General features: G+C 44.1%; 1 protein-coding gene across 2 annotated transcripts in view; it reads left to right on the plus strand.

Moving 5' to 3' along the window:
- FBXL16 (F-box and leucine rich repeat protein 16) overlaps positions 1–17,763 on the plus strand; it is a 42,319-nt gene that overhangs the window by 20,863 nt on the left and 3,693 nt on the right. For both annotated transcript variants that reach the window (XM_026704143.2, XM_087912475.1), the window contains exon 2: positions 13,545–14,254. In XM_026704143.2, coding sequence (XP_026559928.1) covers positions 13,559–14,254 — 696 coding nt within the window. In that variant the 5' untranslated portion in view covers positions 13,545–13,558. The remainder of the gene's footprint in view (positions 1–13,544; positions 14,255–17,763) is intronic.

Below are 17,763 nucleotides of genomic sequence, written 5' to 3' on the forward strand. Positions count from 1 at the left end.
TTCTAATTCAGGCTGTATTTATGGTAGTGTGGCCTTCCACATTCTTATATTCTGTGCTATTCAGAGCAGAAACGGGTGGTCTTTTTTCACCAGTTCAAAGCAGTTTATTATAGCCATAAGGCCAGATGCCATAAAATAGGCAGTAGTGTAACTGTTACATATATAAACAATAGTATACGAAAAAGGGATGAACACATAAATGTCCAAACTCAGTTAATGGGCCAATGTACTGTACAGATGGTAGCATGAAACTGGGCAGCTCGGGAGGACATTTTGAAGTCCTTGTCTGAAAGAAATAACAGGAAGTAGAAATCCCACTTCCTGCCTGGAGATTTCTTCAAGATCAGATAAATGAAGGTCTGGTAGAGTTCTCATATAGAGAACAGCATAGTAATATATGGTTTAGGGTTTCTATTGAACTTAAGTGAAAGAGGCAGATATTTCTCTCTCTGGGCACAATGAGAATATATCTGCTGAAAAAAAACTCCCCATTGACGACAGGAAGGGCATCCGGCCAGTAAACACTCAGCTCCATTCAGTTGTCCAGACTCCACCTCGCAAGGGATTATGGGGTTGTTAAAAGATGATGATTGAGCTTAAGTGAAAGCTTTATAAGTAGTCCTTGCTTAATGATTGTAGGTACTTTCACTTAATGACCTGTTGCTTAGCAATCATTCAGTGTTCTGACAGACCTCTCCAGAGCTACGTATAACCCAGTTCCAGAGTTTCAATGGCTATCCTTCCTCCATAGACACATGGTCACATTTGGCATGCTTAGTAACCAGCTTACGTGATTATTTGGAGTCTCCTTCAGTCGTGCAACCATGATTTTGGCAGGTTTTTGCTACTTTTCAGCCTTTATTTCTGGTTTTCAGGAAAAACAAAAACAAAAAAAACAAACAAACCACCCATTGAAATAAATGGGTTTGCTTAATGACTGCGGTATTTGCTTAACAGCTGCAGTTCTGCTTAACGTTCCCTGCGAAAAAGGTTGTGATATACAGGCTGCAACCCACGCTGAATGACTGTATTGACTTAGGATCGTCATTCTGGGTTCAATTGTGGTTGCAAGTCGAGGACTATTTCAAAATTGGGATGGATGATAAATAAGAGGTCGCGGCCCCCCCAAAATATGGCTGCTCTCCAAAGTATTGAAAAAAAACACATAAGGACATTTTTCTCGCTGTCCAGGGTGCTGAAACATCCCCTTGGAATGTTTTATGTACCAAGTTTTGTGGGACATTAAAGGAATTTTTTTTCTTCCCTTAATTACATGGGCTGGTTGTTAAGGGTATTTTTTTTAAGACTCGAAGAGAACTCTGTTTGCATTCTTTAAACCTTCCCTGACTTCCCCTCTTAAATAGGGAAGTTACCATTTGGAAGAAGGTATTAATTTCTACCATCTGTATATTAAAAATACATTCAGTTTGTATCCCTAACTCATGAGGATACCTGCATCAGTCCTGGCAGATTTTTAAAATGTCTCAATTTGTCATGTCAGCTTTTCCCCCCCAAAGACTTTGCTTTAATGACAAACTATTGTTTTGCTTCTGCCAAATATCTTCGCCATGGTCTTGGGAGGCTAAAGATATTCCCAAAGCAGTCAGAGACCAATCATTTTCCCATTTCTGTCAAACAATTTACTTGAAAATATCCATTTTAGTCACCTGCAAGCTGTACTTGATCTGAGGGAGTTTTGGCCTTTCCCCCCTAGGTCGATTGTATTTATGCATTTATTATGTAGGTTCCTTTTGCTCTTTTTCAACCCTAGCAATAAATTATCTAACTATGCCATATGGAAAGTCAGCTAGATCTTAAATGAAGTGGGTGAAGAGAATGTAAATCTCAGATTGACTGCTTCAGCTTTTCCCTCGAGTTATGTCCGTTCTTCAGAAAGGAAGATGCTCTCCAAACCCATCTCACAATATCAGTCAATGAGACACAATGCACGATGCGTCCAAAATCAGGTACAAGAAGCCAGAAGCCAACGATCAGTTTTGAGATGCAAAACCAGTGAAAGAGCAAGAAACTCTTCATTCAATCCCATGGGAAGCTTAAAACGAGGAATGCTGGTGTCGTTTCCTACTTACAAGCACAATTGAGCCCCATTTTTTTTGCTAAGCAAAATAGTTATTGAGTTTTGCCCATTTTATCACCCTCCTTGCCGTAGTTGTTAAGTAAATCGCTGCAGTTAAATTAATTAACACAGTTGTTAAGTGAATCTGGCTTCCCCCATTGACTTCGCTTATCAGAATGTTGCCAAAAAGGGATCACATGACCCCAGCACACTGCAACCATCATAAATACACACTTAGTTGCCAAGCATCCAAATTCTGATCAGGTGACCAAGAGAATGCTTCAACAGTTTTAAGGGCGAAAAACAGTCACATGTCACAGCGTGGCTGGCTGGGGAAGTCTGGGAGTTGAAGATCAAGTTTCCAAGGTTACAGATTTACAGAGTTGGAAGGGATCTTGTAGGTCATCTAGTCCAACCCCCTGCCCAAGCGGGAGACCCTACACCATTTCTGACAATTGGCATTCCAGTCTCTTGTTGAAAGCCTCCAGTGATGAAACTCCCATAATTTCCGAAGGCAACTTCTGTTCTATTGCTTGATTGTTAAGAAACCATGGATAAACTTTCCCGGTGAAGTCCTTTTACACGAAGGGTAAGGTTTTAAAACTTATTAATATCAAGAGTGCCCTACCATCCTCTTAAAAGAAGGGCTGCCAAGAGGCATGTGGTGTTAGCAAGTGGTGGTGCCAGGTGGTGGCGGCAGTGTTTATCACTTTTTTCTTTATTGAGATCATCAAGAGGGCAGGGGGAAAATGCATTGACATTTCCTACACATGGAGGTGTAGATATGCTCATAAGGCTTGCAATTATTGTATATTTTTAACTGTGCAGTTTGAAAATTGAACCGGTGAAAACCAGCAATGTGCTGCCAGGTTTTGAGAAGTGAGGGGGTTGTGGGTTTCAAAAATGGGAAGCCCCTTCCGCCATGCTGGGATTTAATGCAATTTATAATAATATGATAAGAAGAAGTTATAGTGTTCCAATATCTCAGGGGCTGCCACAGAGAAGAGGGAGTCAAGCTATTCTCCAAAGCACCTGAAGGCAGGAGAAGAAGAAATGGGTGGAAACTAATCAAGGACAGAAGCAATAGAACTAAGGACAATTAATCAGTGGAACAACTTGCCTCCAGAAGTTGTAAATGCTCTAAGACTGGAAGTTTTTAAGAAGAGATTGGTTAACCATTTGTTTGAAATGCTATAGGGTTTCCTCCTTAAGCAGGGGGTTGGACTAGAAGACCTCCAAGGTCCCTTTCCACTCTGTTATTCTATAGATTCCATGGTTCTTAATTTCACCTACAGCTGATATGCTCCATACATGCATTTCTATTCTGCTGGGCAGGTAGTCCTCGACTTACAGCCACAATGGAGTCCAAATTTTCTGTTGTTCATGGGGGAAGCCAGTCAATGGGAGAAACCAGATTCACTTAATGACTGCCTGGTTCACTTAACAACTGCAATGTTTCACTTAACCGTGGCAAAAAAAAATTGGGCTCGACTCACTTAATATCTCCCCTTGCTTAGCAATGGAAATTCTGTTTCCAATTGACGTCGTAAGTCAAGGACCACCTGTAATATTTTTCTTGGAGGTCTCAACAGGAAAGAAAGAATCCATTGATTGGGTTTTGCTGTTGTGGTTGGTTGGCTGGAGAGAGTTAGCTTCTTCTTCTTGTGCCCTATCCGTCATCGGACGATCGTGTTGGCGATCATGTCGATATTTTGATCAATAGCCGCACGGAAAAGCGCTGCTGGGTTTTGACCAAACTGGTCCCTTAGATTTTGAAGCCATGAAGTCCTTCTTCTGCCTGGGCCTCGACTGCCTTCTGTCTTTCCCTGGAGGATTACAGTGAAGGACGCTGTATTTTTCCAGGTGTCGCTTCACAGGTGCAAAATATTCTAGGCTAAAGAGTTAGCTTAGAAACATGTGCGACTGGGTCTGCAAGGGGTAAAAAATGAACCCCTTTGTGGCATTACTGTAACATACTAACACACACACACACACACACCCATGACTCAGTTAAGCATACGGTGGGCAGAGAGCGTGTGACCTTGCCTCACTTCATTGGCTGCCACAACAAGGAATGAATGAAGCACGGGTGATGTAATGCCAGATGTCTCCCCACGAGCTGGAAAACGCGCAGAGAACGGCTCTTCGTCTGAGTAACGCTGCAGACTTCTATTCTGTACGGCCTTTATTCATTCTCCCGCTGTATTCTCAGCCTGTTCTCCAAGGAACGTTCTCATGAAGTATACAGCCCCCACGGCTATCACCACGATTGATTTCCACCCCTGTTTTTCTACCTGAAGAGAACATCAGTGCGGCAAATGAAGCCTCTACGAAGGAAAAGAAAACGCTGAAACCTAACCAAAAATATTATAATGATGAAAAGCATGTTCCATTCAGAATAATGATAACAGAATAACAGAGTTGGAAGGGACCTTAGAGGTCTTCTAGTCCAGCCCACTGTTTAGGCAGGAGACCCTATACCGTTTCAGACAAATAGCTGACCAGTCTCTTCTTAAATGCCTTCCAACTCTCTTATTCTGTGACATACCAAACGGATCGCCCCCTCCTCTCCTCTCCTCACCTCACCCCATCTATAAAAACCAAGTCTCCAAACGCCCCACTATCTGTCACTGCAGCAAATGGAAACGGACCCGTCTCCCAGCCTACGAGCCCCCTTGCTGGGAGCGCATTATGCATCCGCTGCCAACTGGCGACAAGTGGTGTAGGAGGATGTGAGCCCCTAATTGGCACCTTTCCTTTGAATGGCAGAGCCCAAAGCTTTTTCCCCCGGGAGGGCGAGGCTCTGTTCAAATCAGCGGGAAGACATCGTGGGCGGCGGTTCACATGGCACACAGCCTCTTCGGTTGCCCTATCACACCGTTCACGCCATGAGCTGCTGTTGCCCACCCACCCACCCAGATTAAAAACGGAGGCAGCCGTTCTTCAGAAGCGATGGACAGGTTAGATAGAACTTTGGGCTGTTCCATTCCAAACTGCTGCGGAAAAGGGGTGGGGTGGGGGAGGAAAATATATTTGTAAATGTTTTCCCCTTCACTTATAGAAAGCTAGGACCGCAAAGAAACGACTTCTGTTCCGAGCAGTGGAACGTAGCAAATGTTGATCTTTGACTGTTACAGCAGTTTGTTCAGTATCGAAGTTCGGAGTTACAACTGCAGTGAAAAATGTGACTGATGACCATGCTTCACAGTTACGACCATTACAGCATCCCCAGGGTGCCACGTGATTTACATTCAGATAGCTATAGCAATAGCACTTAAGACTTATATGCCACTTTACCAGAGTCAGCATCTTGCTCCCAACTATCTGGGCCCTCATTTTTACCCACCTCGGAAGGATGGAAAGCTGAGTCAACTTTCAGCTGGTCAGGATCAAACTCCTGGCAGTGGGCAGAGTTAGCCTGCAATACTGCATTCTAACCTCTGCACCACCATGGTCGGTCTGTCTTTCTTTCTTTCTTTCTTTCTTTCTTTCTTTCTTTCTTTCTTTCTTTCTTTCTTTCTTTCTTTCTTTCTTTCTTTCTCTCTCTCTCTCTCCCTCCCTCCCTCCCTCCCTCCCTCCCTCCCTCCCTCCCTCCCTTCTTTCTTTCTTTCTTTCTTTCTTTCTTTCTTTCTTTCTTTCTTTCTTTCTTTCTTTCTTTCTTTCTCTTCCTTCCTTCCTTTCCAGTTAGCAACAGCCCTTAGACTTCTATACTGCTTCACAGTGCTTTACAGCTCTGTTAGAGCAGTTTACAGAATCAGCATCTCACCCCCAAATCCAGGTCATTATTTTACCCACCTTGGAAGGATGGAAGGCTGAGTCAACCTTGAGCCAGTCAGGATTGAATCCAAGACTATACTGCTTTGAAAAAGAAAAAAAAGTTGAGGTTCGATGTTAATGCTTTATTCTACTCCAACAAAATTGGAAGTCAACGGTTTTTTTCTTTTCTTCCTCCCTCCTTCCTTCACTTTCCTTTCCCCCTTTTCCTCCCCACTGTGTCCTATTATTTGCTTTCATATTTTTGTATTTTATTCTATAACCTAATTAAAAAAACATTTTTTTTAAAAAAAAAATTGAACTCGAGACTGTGGGCTGAGTCAGCATGCAATACCACATTCTAACCACTGTGCTACCACGGCTCCTAATGCAACATGCAATCAACTGCAGCAATAGCTAGAGCACTTAGACTTATATGCCACTTCACACTGCTTCACAGCCCTCTCTAAGCGGTTTATTCTTGCCCCTCAACCATCTAGGTCCTCATTTTACCGACCTCAGAAGGATGGGAGGCTGAGTCAACCTTGAGCCAGTGAGAATAGAACCCCTGGTAACCAGCAGAATTAGCCTGCAATACTGCATTCTAACCACTGCGCCACCACGGCTCAGCAAAAGCCACCAGATGCTTCACAACTGGTTCATATTTATGATGGTGAAGTCCCAGAGTCACATGGCAAAACTTCTGTGACTTTCTGACAAGCAAAGTCAATGGGGAAAGCCAGATTCACGTAAGGAGAGTGTTACTAATTTAACAACTGCAGGGATTCATTGAATCGTTAAAACGGGACAAAACTCACTTAACAAATTTCTCAGCCAAATAAATTCTGGGCTCAATTGTGGCCGTGAGTCCAGGACTCCCTGTACAGATGAAGCTAGTGCACACCTTCAGAATGCACCTGTGGCATGGCAGCACCTATCCAGCAGGTGGTTGCCTTCTATTTCCCAAGCATATCATAAAAATCCATGGTGGGGAGTTGAGTCCATCTGGAAATGCCTATTTTGAGAACGGCACCGGCAAAAAATAGAAAAAGTGATTAGCGCTGAAATGAGGACACATTTTTCTCTGTGCAGGTTTTTTTTTTCCTGTTCCTGAGGGAAGGAAACAGACTTAGGAGTGACTACCTGGGCAAACAGGTTGCTGAGGAAAGGGAGCTGGTCCGTCATTCCTCTTCCTTTTTTTAAAAAAAATAGATTTTATTGAATTTACAATTTAAAAACACATCGACAATACATTTACACAATAGAAAGAAAAACGGCTAGGGGGAAAGAAGGAAAACACCCGGCCTAACACACCGGATAAAGGCTGGTTGTGGGGAAGGGAAAAGATATAGAGGGAGAGAAGGGAAGGGAAGGGGAGGGAGAATAGGGTAGAAAATACAATTAAAAACGAATGATATCTTTTTGCGACAGTCTGTAAGGATCATTTCTCTTCGTCATATCCAGTCTACTCCTCTTTTCCATTATGTTTAAGTTACTTTTTATCATTTACATAATTTGTCTCTGTGTAAGCCAACTATACCATGAGTCCCAGTTGTCGTAAAATGTTGAGGACTCTTTGTTTTTTAACGCTATCGTTAGTTTATCCATTTCAGCACACTCACAAATTTTCTGAATAACCATTTGCTCTGAAGGTGTATGAGGTGATTTCCAACATTGAGCAAACGCTAATCTAGCCGCAGTTAGAATATGGATTATTACATATTTTGTCTTTTTGGATAAATATCTATCAGAGATCCCTAACAGGAAGAACTCTGGTTTATAGTCTATTTGTTCTTTAGTTATCTCCTCCAACCATTTTCTGATTTTTTGCCAAAATTTTTGGGTAGTTTTACAAGACCACCACGTGTGGAAAAATGTTCCTTCAGTGCTTTTGCATTTCCAACACCTTGAGCTCATGTTAGGGTTCATCTTCGCCAACCTCGAAGGGGGTCGTCATTCCTCTTCCTTAAGAGCTTATAAGGCTGGGAATTTCCTTCATGGATTGATGTGGAAGTTTTGACCTCACTGCTCCTCTAAGTGAATCATGTAGATTTTAATTAACTGGGCTTCCCTCGTTGGCTTTGCGTGCCGGAGTCCAGTTGGGAAGGTTGCAGGTGGTGGTCATGTGACGCCCTTATAAATTCATGTCATTTGCCCAGGGCCCAAAGTTTGATCGTATGATCTTGGGGATTGCTGCAACTGTCATAAGTGCGAGGACTGGCTCTGAGTCCCTTTGTCCAGAGCCGTTGTGACTTCAAAGGGTTGCTAAGTGAATGGCTGTAAATCAAGGACCACTTGTACATTCAGAGCTCTCCTAGCCATCCAGAAAAGAATGTAGATTAAATAATATGTTATTTGATAGAACAGAATAACCAAGTTGGAAGGGACCTTGGAGGTCTTCTAGTCCAGCCCCACGCTCAAGCAAGAGATCCTATAGAATTTCAGATAAGTGGCTTCTCCAGTCTCTTCTTAAAAACCTCCAGCATTGAAGCACCCATAATTTCTGGAGGCCAACTCTTCCACTGGTTGATTGTTCTCACTGTTAGGACATTTCTCCTTCGCTCAAGGTTGCTTCTCTCCTTGATTAGTTTCCATCCTTTGCTTCTTCTTCTGCCCTCGGTTGCTTGACTCCCTCTTCTTTGGGGCAGCCCCTCAAACATTGGAAGACTCCTATTATGTCCCCCGCTAGTCCTTCTTTTTACTAGACTAGATAGACCCCATTCCTGCAACCGTTCTTGGTGTGCTTCGTGAGGAACGAACGCCTGCTCTTTTGCTTTGATTTAAAATGGCTGCAGAATCCAGATCTTTCCTCTGTAACGGCTGTGACCGTGGTTTGAAATCTGGGATACAAAGCTTTTAAGGGCGGATGATTGTCTCCCTCTTCCACCGCCACCACCTTCGGAAAAGAAATAGCTCTGTCTCTGAATTGCTTTCCCTTCCTGCTGGCTCGTCCTCTGAATTAAAGGAAGGCTCAGGCGGGCCTATTCGTTGGCAGCAAGAAAAACACCATGCTTGTGAAATGCGTGGAACGGAGAGGATATTTCTCCAAGTCAGCCATCTGCATTGGCACGTGATCGCAGGAAGCTCACAGACCGCAGGATCCAAGCCTGGCTTCAGCGTGTCTCAGCTGGAGTCCCTGGAGAGGAGAAACCGGCTCTCTGGTTGCTCTCAAGTTTGGGCTGGTTGCGCCTGAGACAAATTGGATGTGACACACAGATTGTGCGCGTAGAACATTTCCAGGCTGGGTGGAAAGCTTGACCTGACACATGGAAGGACCTTAAAGGGGCCATCAATCCTTAACTGGCATATTTAAAGGGAAGGAAACTATCCAAATCCTGGTCAGGAGGTCCCCAGGGGGTCAAAAAGGCAACGTGGTGGCCAGCTGTTCAACCAGCTGTTTGAGCTGAGCTTCAAATAGCAGATTTATCCGGGCATTGAGCCAAGGCTAGAAATTCTGCCTGTTTCCCTCCCTACGAGGTCACTTTCGGTCCGGTGAAGCGGCCCTTGCTTTGGAAACGTTTCCAGAGGGGGTGGGGAAATCAGGTTTGATGAAAGTTTCTTGGGAAGGAAGGGAATATTTTTAGTTTTCTCATGTTGGGTGGAAGCTTGTTAAAAAGAGACCCAAATCTAGAAGTAAGGAGATTCTTTTTTTTAATTGGGGAGAACAATTAACCAACGGAATTGCTTGCCTTTCGGAGTTGCGGATCCTCTATCAATGAAGGTTTTTAAAAAATAGATGACAACCATTTGACTGGAATCTTATAAAGTCTTATAAAGGTTGGACTAAAAGACCTTTGAGGTCCCCAAGTATTTCTTCCTAAATACTTAAAATCATTAGCTTCCTGCAGGAATGGGGAGGGCTCCTCTTCAACTGCAGATTTGATCCTTTTCCTATTCTTTTTTAGAAATACGACATTCCACTCAACACAATAGTTGAGGCTTAAATTACCTGGTTTTTCAGTGGTATTGATCGAGGGTTCTTGAAAAATCCAATACACCTTTTAGCTCAACAATAGATTCTCCAGAGAGGAGGCTAATCTTTGTGAAATGTGACGGGGTGTGGAAATAAGAGCACACACGAGCTCATCAGAAAGTAGGCAACGTATGCATGTTTGCTCAATGCAGCGTGTGAGTTTTACGGGTTATAGCAAGTGGCTCTTAGCTGACCTTGGCTCATCTTCAAATAGCTTAGTAGGGTTAGACTTAGAGAGGAACTGTCTAGAATTTCCCGGAGTAGCTGAACTGGGAAGTTAAACAAAATCCCAGAATAAGATCATCGCAACCCGTTTCCAATTTGTTACCAAGAAAATCACATGGACCTCGAGCTAAGCAGGACGTAGACCAAAGTTGGCAACTTTGAATGTATGAAGTCCATACATCCAAAGTTGGCTGGGAATTCTGGGAGTTGAAGTTCACATGTCCCAGAGTTGCTAAAATTGAGAAAAACCCTTAACGGGAGATGTTAAGAAACCAAAGGGCTACAGGCCAGGCTGGGAAATGGGAAAAAATATACCATATTAAAGCTGAGAAACTAGAATACTAAATGTACCTGCCTAGGAGTCCAGCTTATCTCTAAGATACCTTCTTCTACTTAAATGCACTTGCCTATGAATCCAGTCCTAGCTGGTCTCCTAAGCAGGTACATTTAGTTTTCTATACCTGCTAATGACAAGTTAGCCTCCACCCACCTCCACCTTCCCATTGTTATCTTCAATCTGGAAATACATCCCAGGTTGACTATCCTTCAGAGCAGGGATCGCCAAACTTTTGGACCCCAGGGACCACCAAACTCATCATTTTAAATCCCGCGGACCAGAGACCCTGAGAAAATTCCAAAAAAAGTCTGCAGGAAAATTCCCCAGCCCGTTTTCCTACCGATCGATCACTCTTTATTTGGGATTGCAGGATACCGTCTCCAGCTCTGTTCTCAGGGGGAGAGAGAGAGACAGAGAGAGACTTCTGGCTTCACGCAAGGAAAGCGGCAGAAGCAGCAGAAGTCTTTCTTTCTCTCCCCCAAACTCCACCAGATATTAGTCTTTGTGTGACTTGTCACACTGGCGCAGCCTCTTGGAGCAGGAGGCCTTGCAGGGTCCCAAAGACTCATTTCTGGTGGAGTTTGAGGGGGAGAGAAAGAAAGACTTTTGCTGCTTTCCTTGTGTGCAGCCAAAAGCAGAAGAAGAAAGAAGCGGAAAGAAGTAGCCCGGTGGCCAGGTGAGGCGCATGTGGAGCAAATTCCCCCCCTCCGCCCTTTCCCCCCTCATGTTGTTCACAATGCAAGCCACACAAGCTTTGTGTTCCTGCAGGCCATGTGGGTGGCACAGCCTTGTGTTCCTGCACAGCCTGGATTAATTGCTTTGGGGGTGATATTTCTCTGCGGACCACCAACATTTTCTTGCAGACCACCAGTGGCCCCCGGCCCACTGGTTGGTGACCACTGTTTCAGAGGTTACTCCATAAGAACATTAGAACTAAACATTATCGAGACAGGCTACCATAACAGAGTTGTTATGTGTGATTACAAGTGTGATTGTGTTTTTTCTCCTCTCCCTCTTACATCTCCATAGGACATAAAGGAACCAGACCAAATCTCTTCCAAATACCAGCTCCCCACCCCCATACCCCCACCCAGGGCTCAGTAAATGCTTCTGGACATTTTAATTATTATTATTATTATTACTATTGCTGTTGTTATCCGCTTCTGAAAATTTCCTTCAAGGCATAGCTCCAGCAAATGGTAGCAGAAGCTCGTAAGATTTTGCTGCCAGCTATTTGCAGTCGCAGCTTGGAAGTGTTTGGGGTCAGGATGATTAAACTACTGAGCTACTTCAGTACTTTGTAAAAGTTTGACGCTCTTTGGAAGTGTGTGGGCTTGCCAAAAAGTATATATATATCAAGAATCCTTTCATTGCAATCCAGGGTATTGCAATGAAAACGATGTGGGGAAACTCACCAGAATGGCCTGTTTATAAAAAGTTTGTAGCAACACCCCCCCCCAAAAAAAAAACATTAAAAGCAAAAATCTGGCATGGCTGGGGAATTCTGGGAGTTGAAATCCACACATCTTAAAAGTTGCTGAGATTGAGAACCTCTGAGTTATAGGACGAGTGTGAAAGGTGAGAGGGAACATTTTTAGGGGATGAAGAAAAAGAAAAAGGAGTGATTGGGAAACAAGTGCCTCGTAATGTCAAGAGAACCTATGGTAAAATAGACAGGGGGGCGGGGGTCCACAGCGGAACCCAAAAAGTCAACAGTTTGGTCATGACACTTTTAAAACGATGTCACTGCTACCTTGACACACAGAACACAAAACCCCTTGCGTAGAGGCTGTTTGTGGAAGACGTCTGAGATAAACTGCCCTTAAAATGCACCTATTGTATGAAGCAGAAATTATCCGTGATTTATTTTGCTAGCGCATAAAGGCTGTATGGGGAGATGACATATTGTGCTGGAATATGCAAATCAAGGCAGGGCAACTGCACATAAAATCCAGGCAGCCCACTGTTTCATGTTGTCCTTCCTGACTTGCGGCTCAAGACTCCGTGAACTCTGTGTGTAAATCAAAGTAATCTATGGTTTGTTTTCCTATTTATTGGAAAAAATCTGGTGCCTGTTTTTCCACACCCTACTCGTCTTAAACTGCAAAGCAAACACTTTACGGCTTAGCACGGTGAGGGACTCCAGCTAAACTCCCATCCACAAAGAGTTCATGAATTAACTACGTGGGGATCAATAATTCAAGAACAGTCCTTTTCACCCCACGGGGACAAGACTTGTAGTCAGTTCTGCTCTTTTTTGCTCTGCATTTTCGCTCTGCTGGCCCCAAGGATGGCTGCTTTTTCATTTAGATGGTAAAACACCGAATGGTTCCACTTTTGGTTCGTTACAGATTTTAAAAGGTAGCAATTTCATGAGTTGGAGACTTGGTAGACTACGGTCCCTTCACGTTGTGCTCTTAGCATTAATATGAAACTGCATTTGGGTTTTGTTTTGGGTTTTTTTGCAATTTCCCAGGGAAGGATTCTTCTGAGAATGGTTAAGTTCAGGATATTGACAAGTTGAAATGATGAGACATGTAGCTTCCTGTGTAATGGATCACACAATTAAAGGAGGAGGGGAGGAGAGTCTCCGCAAGAGAACTGGGGTTTCCCAGGGAGGAGGCAGCTCATTCCAGAGAGGAGCCCAAAACAAGAGATTGCACAGTGCTAAACTGCATGGAGGTGGGAGGAAAAGGTTCAGGGTAACCACACCTAGAACTTCCCAGGTACTTCTGTTATTAGATTAGAAGGCTATAGCTTTAGTCTGGCAAGATTCTGTCTATTAAAGGTTTAAAGGCAAAGTTTTCCCGTGTCTAGTCCTACTCTAGGGGGCATAGTTCATCTCCATTTCCTAGCTGAAGGAGCCAGTATTGTCCAAAACACTTCTGGGGTTACGTGACCAGCAAGATTATACACCAAGGTATATAAAAGACTGTTCCTTCCCACCAAAGTTTACCTGCTCGCATTTGCACTTTCAAACTGCTAGGATGGCAGAAGAGGTTCAAGATAGCCTCACCTTAGAATCTCCCAGGGTATTGGGTTAGATGGTTACTGCTTTAGTCTGGCAAGATTCTGTCTGTTGGGTTCAAACCAATAAAAATATTGGACTTGATTGGATTCTACGGTGTCGTCTTTGGACTTGGGTCTGACATTGAATGCCTCTCTGTGTTGTGTTCCAGAGCAATCTTGGAAGATGTCGAACCTTGGCAACAGTGACACCAAGCCCCCATGTCTACCCCGGAATGGACTTGTTAAACTCCCCACCCAGGCCAATGGACTCGGCTCCGCGAGCATCACCAAAGGGACCCCAGCGATGAAAAACCGCTTGTGCCAGTCTTCCGTGCCTGCAATCATCAGCCCAGCCTTAATGAATCACAGTGACTTGTCCATGCCTGGTCTCACTTCACCATTGTCTTTGGCGGCTCTGGCCGGAGGACCTTCAGGCGCCACCGTGGGACTTCCCTCCGATGAGATTTCTCCAGCCAATGGGGACATGCCATCCCTGGAAGACCTCTCTGGCTCCCCCACCAAAAGACACCTGGCCGTGGATGAAAAGATCCTGAACCGTTTGTTTATGTACTTTTCAGCCTGCGAGAAATGTGTCCTGGCCCAGGTGTGCAAAGCGTGGAGGAGGGTCTTGTATCAACCCAAATTTTGGGTGGGCCTCACGCCGGTGCTGGACACCAAAGAGCTCTACAACGTCCTGCCCAATGGAGATAAGGAATTTGTCAACCTTCAAGGTTTCGCCATCCGGGGGTTTGATGGTTTCTGCCTCGTGGGGGTTTCCGACTTGGACATCTGTGAGTTCATCGATAATTATGGCCTCTCCAAGAAAGGGGTGAAATCTATGAGCCTTAAGAGATCAACCATCACGGATGCAGGTCTTGAGGTAGGTCGTCTTCTTCCAGGCTGATGGTCTTGCTTTTGTTGTAGAGTTCAGTCTGGGCTCTCTAGGCTAGAGGTAGCTTCTCAACAGTTGTTCCCATTTTGTCTTTTTTTTTTAATGGGACTAATGGAGAGTGTTATGGCTATAATCAAAAGAGGCAAGTTGACATCCAGGAGAACCTGATGAAAGTTCCACCTCGTTTTTATGTGGCCTATGTGCCATAAGTGTGGGATTGTTGGAGATTTTTCTGCATCGATCCCACCCAGCCAGCCCACTTTAAAGAGGATCCGATAGGTTTATAGCCCTCTCCACTTTGGAGAAGGGGCCTCTTGGTGGACAATGCTACCCCAACAGGTATGTAAGGAACACTTTTGTGCCTCCAGGTATCTTTGCATAAATCAGATTTACCTGTGGGCTTCCGCTAGAAGCTACGGTGGAGCACCAGTGTCTTCTCACTGCCACAAATGATGAATGCGAATAGCTACCAAAATAGGGGACATTTAACAGCCTTTAATTCAGAGATTCCAGATGGAATATGCACATTATATGAAATTATGGAAATTCTCAGTCATCTAGGTCATGGTCCTGTCCTTTTCCAGAAGACAACTGAACTTTCTGGTTTTTCTTTGAAGACGTTTCACTTCTCATCCAAGAAGCTTCTCCAGCTCTGACTGGATAGTGGGGAATGAAAGGATTTATACTCCTTGCAGACAGCTGGTCATTTGCATTATTTAGGTGACCCTGAGGACACAGATAAACCTCCAAGTGGCCTCAATGACTCTCTAAAAAGGATGCAAATGACCAGCTGTCTGCAAGGAATATAAATCCTTCCATTCCCCACCATCCAGTCAGAGCTGAAGAAACTTCTTGGATGGGAAGCAAAATGTCCTCAAAGAAAAAAACAAGAAAGTCCAGTTGCCTCCAGAAAAAGCACCTTTGGAATTATATGAAGTTATGTCGTATTGTTACTACAAATTGGCTTCCATCACTTTCTGCTTTGTCAACCATGGCTTAGTCTCAAGTGGGAACCTAGCCATTACAGGGTATTCAGCCAATCCCGGTTAATGTCAGCCATGGCTTAGCATGAAGTAGGAACGCAGCCAATAAATCTCGCTTCCAATGGCATCTCACTCAGGCAGTATTTTGCAGCTTGAGTCTACACGAATTCATCCCACAGGAAGCCCCGTTTTGTTGTACAAAATTAACACCAGACTAATTGGATCCAACTCTGGTTCTTTTTGTGAGGGTTACCCCCAGTCCTAACTGATAGGTGGCCTTGTTCCCCAAAAAGCCACCATTTCCCATCAGAGCAACCCAGGGGTGTCTCCACATGCTGCCTAAACCCCTTTGGAACAGACGTCTTTCTGAGATATTTAAGCAGATGGGCGAAGTTGCTATTTGTGAGCAGTTACAATTACAGCGATTGGAAAAGTTGTCTTTGATCGTTTCCTGACATAGTGATGGAACTAAAATAGAGTAACAGGGAGGGGAAGAAAAGGAGCAGCTTCGTCTGAAATCATCATATTGCAGATTATTTCGTTCCCAACTGATTAATCAAGCAAATGGCTCTCGATGACTTTACCAATTAAAAGTGTTGGTTTTATACTGGTGGAGACCAAAGCAGTACCGTCTGCTTGAGTGAAAAATGATTCAGCTGTAACTGAGAGGAGAGTGCAGAAGATTCAACCAGAGGCATTTGGTCTACCAAGAATTTGCAATGATGTCACTTGCTCAAGAGATCAAAGTGATGGATTTGGTTTTAGCAGCATAATGTTTTTTGCGTCATTGGCATGTTGAAGTACAAAACATCCTTATAGCTTTTTGTGTCTTTCCTCTGAATCAAAACTAGATGTGGAGATGACCAGGCTGAGCCTGAGGGAGGAGTCAAATGCATCATCAGTTTGGAATAGTTACATTCCCAAAAGAGACCTAAGTCCACCCTGCCTTGAATTCCTTTGACTTTTATCTACTGCCAATTTCCTTTGGCCGTTAGTAGTTCAGATTCTTGTAGAGACCTTAAGTTTGCAATAAATGTTTACATTCATTTGAACTCCCTGGATCTCTGGATTTCCCTGGTGCTACAGTGGTTTAAACCAGGGGTATGAACCTTCCCTGACTTATGAAGGAACTTCGGTAAGACAGGAAGATGCCTCAAATTGAAGCATATATTATTTAATCCCGGAACCGGGAAAATTGTGGTCCTCAGGACATTGCCGAGATGCTTCACTCACTGTTGGCCATGTTGAGTGGGGGGCGACTGGGAGCTGGAGTTTAGCAATGTCTGGAGGGGCAACCAGCCCCACACCCTCAATTTGATTTAGCCAATGTTCAGAGCATCCCAGTGGAAATTAGCTGAGAATTCTGTGGCACAAAGCTTGGGAAAGAAAACTTGCAGAAGTTGCAAAAATGTCACGCTTCTGCTTGGGATATCAGCGATAGGTTTCACTGCACCTTATGAAACTCTATATCAGGGGCATCAAACTTGATTTCATTGAGGGCCGCATCAGGGTTGTGTTTGACCTGGGTGAGTGCGGGGAGACATGGCCAGCTCAATGTCACTCTGCCAGCGAAAGCAGGCTCCCGGGCTCCGTTTTGGGCTGCAACAGCCTCCTGCAGCCTTCTGCCAGGATGTTAAGCTTGGTTAGTTTGTGGGAGGTTTAACTTGCAGTGTGTTGTACAGATCCATATTCTTCGGTACAACACATTTTGCAAACCTAAAAGTGTAATTGGTTAATTCACCAACCAAGTTGAGTTTGTTGTGTGAACTCAGCCCGTGGGTGAATTCCTGCAGTGATTGAATGCAGTGAATCTCTTAACAATCAAGGTAAACATGATCATAAAATCAGGTCCAGTCGCATCACTTAGAATTGAACTCCCAGTTGTGGTTGCAAGTTGAGGAGTACCACTGCAGAAAACATGTGAAGTGTGTTGGGTAAAGGCAGCCGGGCTTTTGGCTCTCCCAGGTTTAGGGTGAGTTTTGTGAACTTAGTCTACCTTTAACAGAGCCTTTAACAGAGTTGGAAGGGACCCTGTAGGTCATCTAGTCCAACCCAACTTCTGTTCCATTGGTTGACTGTTCTCACTGTCAGAAAATTTTTCCTTATTTCCAGGTTGAATCTCTCCTTGTTCAATTTCCATCCATTGTTCCTTGTCTGGCCTTCAGGTGCCTTGGAAAATAGCTTGTCTCCTTCCTCCTCTCTGTGGAGCCCCTCAAATATTGGAAGACTGTTCTCATGTCTCCCCTGGTTCTTCTCTTCACTAGACTAGCCAGGCCCAGGCCCAGGTCCTGCAACTGTTCATCCTATGCTTTAGCCTCCAGTCCCCTAATCGTCTTTGTTGCTCTTCTCTGCACTTTTTCTAGAGTCTCAACATCTTTTTAATAGTGTGGTGACCAAAACTGGATGCAGTACTCTAGGTGTGGCCTTTCTAAGGCTTTATAGAGTGGTATTAGTGCTTCCCTTGATCTTGATTGTATCCCTCTGGTTTTTTTTTAAGCAAATTTTATTAATTTA

Source organism: Pseudonaja textilis, chromosome 14 (assembly GCF_049901715.1).
Source record: "Pseudonaja textilis isolate UNSWEBS1 chromosome 14, rPseTex1.2, whole genome shotgun sequence".
Taxonomy (NCBI): domain Eukaryota; kingdom Metazoa; phylum Chordata; class Lepidosauria; order Squamata; family Elapidae; genus Pseudonaja; species Pseudonaja textilis.